This window comes from Oncorhynchus nerka, unplaced genomic scaffold (assembly GCF_034236695.1).
Source record: "Oncorhynchus nerka isolate Pitt River unplaced genomic scaffold, Oner_Uvic_2.0 unplaced_scaffold_2468, whole genome shotgun sequence".
Classification (NCBI taxonomy): Eukaryota; Metazoa; Chordata; class Actinopteri; order Salmoniformes; family Salmonidae; genus Oncorhynchus; species Oncorhynchus nerka.
In genome coordinates, this window is record NW_027038829.1 from 7,501 (window position 1) to 19,877 (window position 12,377).

The following is a 12,377-nucleotide window of genomic DNA, read 5'->3' on the forward strand; positions in this document are numbered from 1 at the left end:
ATTAAAGACAGTGTTCATGCTTAATTGTGTTTTTGACCGAAAACAATACAGATATGGCCAGCCAATAGGCCTCTCAGATGCATGGATTATTAGGGACAATCCCCATGTAGGCAGCCTATCGGAATTGAATCTTGCATAAAAGGATTATTAACCAAGAATAATACTATCTTATAATAGAAAAAAAATAAGGCGGGTTTCTGCCCCCTAATTTGTCATGATGGCAATTACCATCCAATTTAGCAAAACCACCAATCTTGTACTTGTCTGGATGCTCGGGCGTTTTTATAGCAGGATAAATAAATCAACCAAATCGTTATTCAGTTCTCCTGGAAACGCACACCTATTGAATAAAAAAGGCATTCTGTCCCTGAAAAGCACAAGGGGCTATTTGAGTCGTTATGAAGGTTAATTCAAATGACTTTATCTCGCCTCATTGAAACTTTTAAAAACTGGATTAGATATCAAATGGAGGAGACTTGCAAGAGTTGGATTTAGAATCAACGGATTATATGCATTTGAAGTTTTAGGATCATCCATCTGATTAGGATCATATTTTTTACCAATGTAATTATGGAACTTTTTTGAAAGAGAAACTCAAATGAGTACAAAGATACTGGTTTAATAATAATGGTTTAGTAACAGTTTTGGTAACTGGTTCATAACCTGTTTTATTTTGGTCAAACAACATTTGACTCCTGTTTTCCAGGAGTGTAGAGAGAAACTACAGAGTTTATTTATATATATATATATATATATATATATATATATATATATATTTTTTTTACATTGAATAGGCTTTAGGATACTGAAGCAGGGCTAATTGTGCTATAGCTCTCACCTGAGAAACAGTGGCATCCTGAGATTGTCCAGAACAAAGTATGACCAAGGAGACTCAGAGGTGACTGGCACCATGAGGACAAACTGTCCGGAAGCCATGTCAAATGTGGCATCCAAAATATTGCTATGGCAATAAAGGGATGAGGGTTTGAAATGATTACAATCATCTTCTAATTCGAGCAGATATAGTGTGAGCAAAGGAAGAGGAATCCCTATGATGAACCAGGTGTTCAGCAAGCGATGCCATCTGGCAGCAGAATTAGCAGCTTATGAGCCAGGTGCTACAGTACAGGGGAAGGATCTAGACGAGTGCCTCTGTGATCCCTTCTCCCAGCCTCTGATCATAACACTGTACTGTTGCATAATGAGAATAGTTCATTTTGTGGGTTGACTCTACTATAGAACTACTATTTCTAGCTAGTTGACCTCTTGGTGATGGGGTTGATCCTGCTATGCTGTGTGTTCATGTGGATTCCAGTGCCTCTTCAACAGGGAGTTGCTGCTTTAAGTTAGGCTTTGTTTCTAGTAACATCATCATTAACAATCACTATCTATGTGTTTTTCATACTCATGTCGAAAGGGTCTACAACTTCATACTTTCAAAATCTGAAACTGACCAGGTAGGCCCAACCTCACTAACCCACTCAGTGACAATTTCTGTACGTATATATTGTAACTTTATCTTTGCAATGACAACTTTCCTCTGCGGTTACCCTTCTGTTAACGCATGCATGAAACATGAGATTAGAGGGTCTATTAACGGGACTGCCACAAAACAAAAACACAGTGGCTAGTCATAAACAACCAGATCTTGAAGACTGTATAGACGTCTGAAAGAGCTCTGCTGCCACCATCTGGTAATGATATACAATTACATTGACTGCAGTATAGCACATTTTTCTCTTTAGACTCCAATTTGCTTCTAGTGTACACAAAGGTACCTAGCCCATATGGGCCATTTCATCAGCATGAATGAATCACCTATATCATCACCTACAGGCTATATTGTGCTGATGAATAAAAGGGCACATTTACTTGTGAAACAAAGATATGTGCTCTGTAAATAACACATCTCTGTTATTCAGCAAGTAAACAAATACAATATCAAACACAAAAACAGTTGGAAGGTGATAACTATCCAAAATCAAAACTAGCATTATTCTGCTTATTTTGTGTGATTTGTTATACCATAGTTATATAGACCTACCATGATTCCAGAAAAGCGATTCATTCTGACATGGCCTTTAACTAGTCTGGCGAGAGACTAGCTAGTCACCTTTAGATCTAGTCACAGTGACACGGCATTATTTTGAGCTGTCCGTGGTGCTGGTTTAAGACAACCCAAAAACGTCTCAATTAGACGTTTCGTAAAAACCAGCACCAAGGACAGTTCTCAACAACGCTGTGTCACTGTGATTGATCAAAACAACGCTTCATCCCTGCCTCGTGTGGTACATTCTGGAACTCTCTAGCTAGTACAACCGCGAGGGGCGTAAACAACAGCGTCAGTGACGCTTCGATGTAGCTGGCTGTCAAGAGAGCTTGCTAGCCACTCGCTTCCTCAAAATTCAACGTTAATCTCAAAGCAAGAGGGGAAAGAATAATCCAATATAGCTGTCTGGTTGAACCAGGTCTCTGGGTAAGTGAGAATAGTCGTCTATTTGTGCATGTATTTTTCAATTTACTATGGTTTGCTGTTAGCTATCGTATCTAGCTAGCTAGCTAGTCAGCCAACCAACCCAAGGCAAGGGCAGGAAGGGTGTCTCCAATCCAATATTCGTTTAGTGTTAGCTAACTAGCTAACGAGCTAACGTTCGTGATGGTAAACAATCGTCCCAAATATATTTCTGCTAAATATGATCCCTTTCGAATTAATGGTAAGTTAAATGAGTAACTTAAACGTTAGTTAACTACCAGTAACGACGTAATGTTAATGTTACAGTAGTTGTCTAGAATGCTAGCTAACAACGTTAGCTTATCAGCAAGTAAGCTAGCTAGCTAGCTTCATTTTGTTGTTGGCCTGTAAACCAGGAACAAGCTCATCAATGGTATTCCATAAATAACTCAATAGTTAACGTTAGGTAGCTTAAGCGCAGACAATTCTAACATCGGTCTGCTAGGTAATTGCATTTATGTCCTCGAGCGATTGTACAGGGAGGAACTGGCCTAGTTACTAGCTAGCTAATTAGCCATGATAAGTAGCTAGCTAGCTGACTGCTAGCAGCGAGGGAGACTGCTGCTAGATACCCCATAATAACTTAGCTAGTTAGCTAACGTTAGTCAAAATGGCTAAATGTAAGCAGCAAGAGGCGATGGCATGATTCAGCATTGGTTATCATAGGAAGTCCTAGCTACCTACATCTAGATGGGTAGCTAACGTTAGCTACCTGTATCTGTCAGTGGACAGATCAGTCTTCCACTGACTACACGTCCATAATAAGCCTGTTACATAAGCATAACTAACGTTAGTTGAAAGGGAAGCACGTAAACAAAGGGACTTTTTAAATATCCTAAAATTGACATGCTGAATCTACCGCTCTTAAAAAATGAAGTGATGCGGACCAAGTTAGTTTTATTTAGATAATCTGTCACAGGTCAACAAACATTGTTTATGCATGAGCTTAGTTTATCTATGTATCTTTCAATTGAAGGGTGTATCACCATAGTGCCATGGAGTTTCCAAATCTAGGAGAGCATTGCTCTGAAAACTCCTGCAAGCAGCTGGGTGAGTGGTTGTTTATGTAATGCTGTCTCCATTTACTACCTCAATGCCTCTGGGACCCTTCCAATACAGAGCCTGTTGTTTGTGTTCTCTTCCTGTCCTTTCTAGTATGGCTTTGGTATCTGTAAATAGTTGTGGTTTAAGTCAAGTCCTCCACAACCAATTGTCATGGGCACTACCCATTATCAGGATGGAAGAGGGATAGTGAGAATTGAATTGATCTACATTCATATGAATGATCTCTATCCTTTGCCATGGAATCAAGACCTTGACATATTTCTTATATCTGACAGATTTCCTACCAATGAGATGTGATGCCTGTGAAGAGATTTTTTGTAAAGACCACATAACCTATGCAAATCACAAATGCATGTCATCCTACAAGAAGGTACATTTAAAATAATTTAGCAGCATCGTATGTTTGAATTAAAGCAAAGTTCCTATAATGTGCAGTTAGTATGTAGAAATGAATGTATGCTGTTCAACCTTATTAGTTGTCTGCATGTTGTCTATTGATCCAAACAGAGCTTTAATACGGCTCTCTGCTTGATTCTGTCCCCAGGATATCCAGGTCCCTGTGTGTCCTCTGTGCAACACCCCGATCCCCATCAAGCGAGGGGAAATGCCAGACATCAAGGTTGGGGAGCACATCGATCGCGATTGCCAGTCGGACCCTGCTCAGAACAAGAGAAAGGTACGGTTGATAGGCTTCTCTACAGGACCATTTACACAAACTGCCCATGGTTAAAGTGAAGTAGCTATGCCTAATCTAAGCTAACCAACTTTTTTTTACGGTAGATATTTACAAACAAATGCTCGAAAGGAGGCTGCAAGCAGAAAGAAATGATCCGAGTGACATGTGACCAGTGCCACATGAATTATTGTCTTAAACACCGACATCCACTAGACCATGACTGTAAGCCTGAAGACAAACCAGTCTCCAAATCTGGGTAAATATTTCCCTCCACCTTATGCCATTTATTGATTGTGGTGCACATTGTGAGCTTTTGCGGTATAATGATGATTACATTGGATTTCTTTCAGATTTGCTGCTTTCATGCGGTCCCAAGGAGCATCCTCTAGCAGTGCCTCCACTTCAGGCAGTAGAGGAAGTTCTAGGCCCGTTTCTAATGGGAATGCTAGGACCCAAAGTAGTCGGTGAGGATCCTCATGTATTGATTTTCGAAACACCACACTGAAGAACCACATGAAGCTTAAATAAATAAACAAGTGATATTGGCAAGCACAGTTTGTCCTCTAAATTCATGAGAGGCATATTGTCACTAAAACACATGGGATGGACGAATTGACAGGTTGATTTTATTGTCAGCGAAATATACTACACATGGAAAGGATGTGACATTTTTGTCCTTCACAGAACTGCTCTTACCTGTTACCGCTGTGCTTTCTAGAAAGTGTTGACTTGTTGACTCTATAACCCCACTGAGCATTATTGTTTTTGATTCTATCACAGCAGTGCTCAGGCCATTTATAATCCAGCTCCGGCCGTGCGGCCCCCTCCAGCACAGAATGTAGTACCTGTTTCGGCATCCTTTCAGGTTGGCCTGGTATGCCTAACACTCTTACACCGCTTGATTGAAACTACTGTAAACTCTCTTCTCTGAATAATTCCAGTCCATTCATTGAGATTCTGTAGTCTGCTCCTGTTTATTCATTCAGATTCTAAAGTCTGCTCCTGTTTATTTATTGAGATTCTAAAGTCTGCTCCTGTTTAATCATTGAGATTCTGTAGTCTGCTCCTGTTTATTCATTGAGATTCTAAAGTCTGCTCCTGTTTATTCATTCAGATTCTGTAGTCTGCTCCTGTTTATTCATTGAGATTCTAAAGTCTGCTCCTGTTTATTCATTGAGATTCTAAAGTCTGCTCCTGTTTATTCATTGAGATTCTAAAGTCTGCTCCTGTTTATTCATTGAGATTCTAAAGTCTGCTCCTGTTTATTCATTGAGATTCTAAAGTCTGCTCCTGTTTATTCATTGAGATTCCAAGAAGAAAATAAAGAACATCCTGTAAGTGTTTATCTGCATGTTGTGATTGCAGACTGAGGAGCAGGCCTTACAAAGAGCGCTGGAGATGTCCTTGGCTGAGTCGGCTCGCAGCACAGTCCAACAGCCAACACTCAGGTAATAAACAATCCCCAATAAATCCCATAATCCAGCATCACCCACACATAATATAGGCTGTCATCATGTCCAGATGCCATCAACACAACCCTCTTACCTATTGTTTCTCATCACTAGCTCTTATTGCTACGTGTTTGCTCTAGTTGAAACGCAGGCTATTTGGTTACTATAGGAGAACACAATATTAATAGGTTTGACATTCCACTATGTAGCCCATGGTGGGATGTCCATGATGACTTCATAAATTAAGGACAGTGGTGCCCATAATTCAGTGTTTCTTCACCTCATGATGTGTGTTGCTGCTCCTCAGACCTGTGTGTGTGTCGTTGTGCCTCTTGCTTGCTCTCTACAGTGTGATGATGATGCATTCCTCTGTGTGACATTGAAGTGTTTGTTTCTGTCTCAGCCCTCAGGAGCAGGAGGATCTGGCTCTGGCTCAGGCCCTTGCTGCTAGTGAAGAAGAGTACAGACGCCAGCAGCGGAGACAACAGGTATCCAGAAAACTTAGGCGTCAGTAGCATGCTAACAGGACAGGACCTCACCTAGGTACATTGCCTCTATGGCGTCCCCTATATTCCTTCATCATCCTCACTGGGTGCATTTAAAGATCAGCTAAGGAGAAAATGAGTGACACAATTTTGAAGTACTACTTAATGTGTATTTTATCTGATGGACCTATTAAATGATCCTATTCTTTTTTTTTCTCCCCATGTTGAATATATTCCATAAATGGTGAGACAAGCCTCTCACTAATGACTCTTTGTCTTGAATTAAATCGACTTTTGCCTGTACTAATATCTCACTTTCTATCGTAGGAAAGAGAGTCCGCCAAACAGTCTTCCTGCAGCCTATCATAAACCCAGATCAGTGTCTGAGCCCAAGCTGCTACCACCAGTAATCAACTAGCAACTGTGCTACATCGATGGAACCCTCCAGCAGAACTCTTAACGTCCAGTATCACTTATCCCAACTAATGAACAGTCTGGGACTTTCATAGAGATATATTGAATAGTATCACTGCTTTCTCTCTACTCAGCACATAGTCTAGACAGGCTTTCTGTCCTTTTTACCAATGGCTCTCTATGTACATATTTTCTATGTTGATCATGGACATTTAAGCTCTGCATCAATGTTTCTTGAATAAATTATTTTAAAGATGTATTCGTTTCTGAGGCATGTTCTATGTGCAAGGCATGTATACAGGAGGATGGATATAACTGGAGAGGAAGGAGGTTTGGAGAACTAGAATGCGATTAAATTTCTATGGGTTAGAGAAAACGGTCTCAGCCCAAGCTTTGCCAATTAAGAATAAAAAATCAAGGCCATTATTTAATCCAACCTATTTAAATCGAAGATTATTCGTCTAGTACACAGTTTAGCAGATGTTATAACGGGTGTAATGAAATGCTAATGTTACTAGCTAGTCAAAACTTGTCTGCATCATCATGACAACTGAAAACCAACAGGTACATCATACACAATACAGAGTTGGTTTTATTATGCTATTGACTAGTCTTAAATTGGCAGTGCTTGGTAAATGGAATGAACACAAATACACTTGTTGATTTCCGTGATGTTGATGTGTATTATGTTGTTACCCAACACATCCATCAGGACTTTTGGGACGCAGTTCCAGCTTTGAATTCCCTCAGGGTAGGCCTTATCGACCTTGGCTGTTGAATTGAAAGGTAAGTGGATAGAAAGTGTCTTGTTATTGTCAACATTTCATTTGTAATGTCTGTTTTCAAGAAGACTTTAGCAGTTATTGAGCACCAACCATAGAAAGAATTCCTGACAGCAAAAACAGCTGTGACAAAACCAACATGAGCAAGATAGGAGTGCAGCAAACTGCAACTTCAGTGCATATTCATTACGCCCATTCTGTTGCAAAACGTTTCTTAAACGGAACGAAATGTGGAGGGACCTTCCTGAATTTGTCCAATAGAAACTCTTGTTTTGCTTCCGTTTGGTTCTTAAACGGTAAACGGTTTCCGTGATGAATACACCTTTTATGCATTCATACTTTGTCCAACAGAGAGCAGCATAATGTTGCATGTGAAATCTTTGTAACGTTATGTCACATGCGCCGAATACATCTGTAAACTTCACCGTGAAATGCTTAATTACAGGCCCTTAACCAATGATGCCGAGTTAATAAAATATTTACTAAATAAAGTAAAACATACTTTTAAAATAACACAAAATAACAATAATGAGGCTATATACAGGGGGTACCGGTGCCGAGTCAATGTGCGTGGGTACTCGTTAGTCGAGGTCATTTTTTACATGTAGCTAGGGGTAAAGTCACTATGCATAGATAATAAACAGCAAGTAGCAGCAGTGTAAAAACAAAGGGATGGGTGCTGTTGGGCAGGTTCACAAGAATGTTTTTTTTTCTCTCCATAAAGAAGGCTCATTTGTTGACTATTTTTTTTGACAGATTGGGGAAGTGCTGCTCATGTTGTCATGGTTATGAATGAGTCAGGCTAGTGTGTTACTAGCATGATTGTGGCACTCAACAATAATGAAATTCCTTGAAATACATCTGATGCCATAAATGAAAGATTATTAAGGTAAATACATTCTGAGTAATATTTTTCACTGATAAAACATGACCAAGGAAGCTATGCATTACATAAAGAATTGATGGAAAGCAACCATGTTCATAAAAAATAAAAAAAAAGACATGTTAATTGGCAAACAAAGGTCATTTGCATAATGGTGTGCTTAGTCACCTTCATTTAGCTCCATTAGCTGTTACGACCTCCTCACCCTCAAACACTGGAAAATAGCACATAATTGTCAATTGTCACAAAGTGACATTAGTTATAGGATTACTCATTTGGATCTAGTTTCATCTGAGCAAACAGAATAAAGGCACACTCTGTAGCTTCCCATTGGGCACATCACATCATTTCAACATGGAAGTGGGGGTAATATTTGATTGAGGTTGATCAATGAAATTTCAACCTTTATTCACCCACTCAAAAAGACAGCCAGAGGTTTGTTCAATTCCCAATGTGTTATCACTTTCAACCATCTAAAAGCACAACCAAATTCCATTGGAAAAACTGTCCGATTCTTTATTTAGTTGTCATCATGTAAATGTGTTATCACTGCGCTTTCAACCATTTAAAAGCACAACAAAGTTCAAATGTAAATACAATGTCAGATATTTTTTAATTATACAAAAATGTCATGTGTTATCACTGTGCTTCATCTAATAGCACAACCAAATGACCTGAATTTCAGTTGAGACAACATTCAAAGTACATAGTGTAAGTACCGGGCATAATAGCACCAATGTCGTCCTAAAAGTTATATGTTTGAATCTGTCCATAGAACATTCTTCCAAGAGTCTTGATGATCATCTAGGTGCTTCCAGGTGCTTTTTTGACAAACTTGAGTCAATTTTTTGGACGACATTATGGCTGGCGAAAACCAAACACTGCATTCCACAGTAAGAACTTGTCAAGCATGGTGGTGGTAGTGTGATGGTTTGGGGATGCTTTGCTGCCTCAGGACCTGGACGACTTGCCTTAATTGAAGGAGCCATGAATTCTGCTCTGTATCAGATAATTCTACAGGAGAATGTCAGGCCATCCGTCTGTGTACTGAAGCAGAAGAGCAGCTAGGTCATGCAGCAAGACAATGATCCAGAACACACAATCAAGTCTACATGAAAATGTCTGAAAAGCAACAAATTTGAAGTTTTGGAATGACCTAGTCAGTCCAGACCTAATCCCTATTGAGATGTGGCAGGACTTGAAATGAGCAGTTCATGCTTGAAATCCATAAATGTCGCTGAGTTAAAGTAGTTCTGCATGGAAAAGTGGTCCAAAAGTCCTTCCACAGCAACTGATCAACAACTACAAGAAGTGTTTGGTTGGAGTCATTGAAGCTTAAGGTGACACAACCAGCTGTTGAGTGTAAAGGGGGCAATTACCCTTTAAAGCAGATGCATTGGGTGTTGCATAACTTTTTTAAATGAAATAAACAGAATACGTATGTAATTGTTGTGTTATTTGTTCACTCAGGTTCCCTAAATCTAACATAACGTTTTGGTTGAAGATCAGATAACATTCAGTATCAGAAATATGCAAATGTAGAGCAAATTAGAAAGGGGACAATTACTTTTTCACATCACTGTAAATATAAACATTTAAAGAATATGACTAAATCAAATCAAACTTTATCTAAAGTGCATTTAACGTTTGATTTGATTTAGTCCTATTCTTTAACTTTGGGTTTTGGTTTAGATGGAAATGTGAATCCAACATATCAATTATGAACTTGAAGATTACATTTGAAAATCAACAAAAACTTGAAACTTTATATTTATTGTTACGTTTTTAGTTGAACCCTGGGTTGAATTGAAACTAGCGGTTGATGATTTTGCAAATGCTGTTTAAGCCAATTAATGATCGTTAATGATGTATGACTAAAGTATAGTTACATTTCATTTGCTCTGTTAAACCTATCATTGGAATAGTTATTAAGAGATCTCTCAATAATCATTCTCACAATAGCACATTAGTTGTAGTCAATCACAAATATCAAAGCTAGGCAAGTCTGGCCATAGTTAAAACCCTGGATGCGAGACCAAATGGATAGCTGTAGATAGATCAACTTCCCAGGAGGAGGTGCTGCTGCACTTATAGTTTTTTGTCTGATAGTGGATATATAATGTTGAACATCTGACATTGTTTCAAATGTACTAATTCAACATATTTTATACAAGGTTTGTCTGTTGTTGAAAATTGGTAATCACGATGACAATCCTGTTGTAAAAAAATGTATCCTTGACTTTTTGCAAATCCAATGTATTTAATCTGTAGATTCCACATCACAATACATTGTGAAATTCCATTGAAACAATGTTGTGTGCTCAGTGGGTTATGTTTCCGGTCAACAGTGTGGCTCTGATTGGTGTAAATCAATGGTAGACTGTAGATCGGGGTAACTATGGTGTGGTGATGTCTATGGTATAAGAGGAACTCGTGAACCCATCTGTTGTTAAGTCACGTATTCTGGGAAATACAACCAAAATTCAGGTCCTCTCACATGTATCATTCGTCAGAGTGACAGAAGAACCATCCCTCCAATGCACCCTGTCTACACAAATCCTTATCAGTTGGGATGTGAAGCATATTCAGGGGGATGACAGCTGCACCTGTTACACCAGAAGCATGCGATTGAAAATATATCTGAGCTTCATGAAAATATCCGTTATTAGGAATCAATATGCAAGTGGGTATCAAACAAAAATATATCTTGTTGCTGCACATTAACCAAGAACAACCCATTTGATTACTAGTCTCTTTCACTCTCAGGAAAGCTGGAAGATCCTCCAATCTGTTTTGTTTGTGCTTTGCAGTGCTCTACATCAAGGGTTTTCAAACTGGGGCCTGTGGCGGTATTGCAGGGGTTCCGCAATAAAAAAAATACAATGACATTCGGAAGTCTACAGGAACAGTTATCATGCTAGCTGCTCCTGATCATTCTACTCTGGGAAAGTAGATAAAGGGCTTCATTGCAAAATCTCAAACTATCCCTTTAATACAGAGGAAATTACAGTCATTGGAGCTAATTTCACTTTTTTTTCTCTATAGAAACATCTTATGCGGGCTGTCTAAGTGGTCATTTTTGGGATGAAAAACTCTTTCAGAGCCAACTTAAAAGACCAAAACCAGATAGAAAGCATGCAGAAAATAATTGAACTATATATATTTTTTTCTAATACCATCTTTGATTTTGTTCTAATGTTTGAGCAGAGGTACACAGCATTATCCATTACAAAATGTATAACATTGCAGGAAATTAGCTTTAAAACTGCAACATTGTCTCTCAGCTCCGTGTCAAACTGTATGGAATTCCTGGAAATTAGCGTTAAAACTATAACATTTTCTATCAGCACAATGGAATATTTTTGAAAAATGTGCTTTACAACTGTGAAAATTGTCTCTACGCCGCAAGATACCTTTACCATTTTAGCTGATAGACCATGTTAGAGTTTACATTTCCTCTTTCAATGAACTGTGGGGAGATCAAAATAATGAAACTGTCTACCAAATCAATTCATTTCAAAATGATGATTACTTCTACTCAAGACATGATTTTTAGTTTTTTTGCTAACATATGATGGGGGTCCATGGGTCGCCGATTTACCTGAGTGGGGGTCACTGGGCAAGAAAAGTTAGAAAACTCCTGCTCTACATTATTCAGCAGCACCTCTTGGCTGTCCTTGAAACAAGTTTCTCTCTGCATTGTCTGTAGTGCTGGTAACATAATGGATCCTTTAGTTAACTGTGTGGATAGTAAGATTCAGTGAAAATATATTTACCTTGAATCCAGTGGTATTCAAACTGAGATAAGATCTCAGTCATCAAGAAATAAACAGTGTGTGGGCAGGGTGTTTGTTTTTCTTGCACATAAAGCCCTCAGTGACTGAAATAATATAACATAGAAAACAGCAAGTAGAAAACATGTAGGCCTAATCTCACATCAACTACAAAGCCGCAAATTCAATGTATCCTATCCTCCTACCTCCTTTTTGAAGAATTTGCACACTTACTTTAATGCTCAGTCTCCAATGAGACAGCCGTTCCCAAGGTAGTGCTATGTTTTATTGCAGGTACATCTGGGTTAGCGCTGCTCCTTGGAAAATGATTTTCAT

At 38.8% G+C, this 12,377-nt stretch overlaps 1 protein-coding gene across 3 annotated transcripts; it reads left to right on the plus strand.

Moving 5' to 3' along the window:
* Positions 1-2,326: 2,326 nt before the first annotated feature.
* Positions 2,327-6,860, plus strand: LOC115104175 (AN1-type zinc finger protein 2A-like). 3 transcript variants are annotated; one of them, XM_029625432.2, is made up of 10 exons: positions 2,327-2,476; positions 3,489-3,562; positions 3,853-3,947; positions 4,122-4,253; positions 4,358-4,509; positions 4,604-4,717; positions 5,034-5,127; positions 5,619-5,701; positions 6,108-6,247; positions 6,517-6,860. In XM_029625432.2, the coding sequence occupies exons 2-9, from the start codon at positions 3,508-3,510 to the stop codon at positions 6,217-6,219; spliced, it is 837 nt and encodes a 278-aa protein (XP_029481292.1). In that variant the 5' UTR covers positions 2,327-2,476; positions 3,489-3,507; the 3' UTR covers positions 6,220-6,247; positions 6,517-6,860. The 3 variants fall into 3 exon arrangements, with proteins under 3 accessions (XP_029481292.1, XP_029481291.1, XP_029481290.1); XM_029625431.2 differs by having other exon boundaries at positions 5,034-5,118; positions 6,108-6,192; XM_029625430.2 differs by having other exon boundaries at positions 2,328-2,476; positions 6,108-6,192.
* Positions 6,861-12,377: the final 5,517 nt, after the last annotated feature.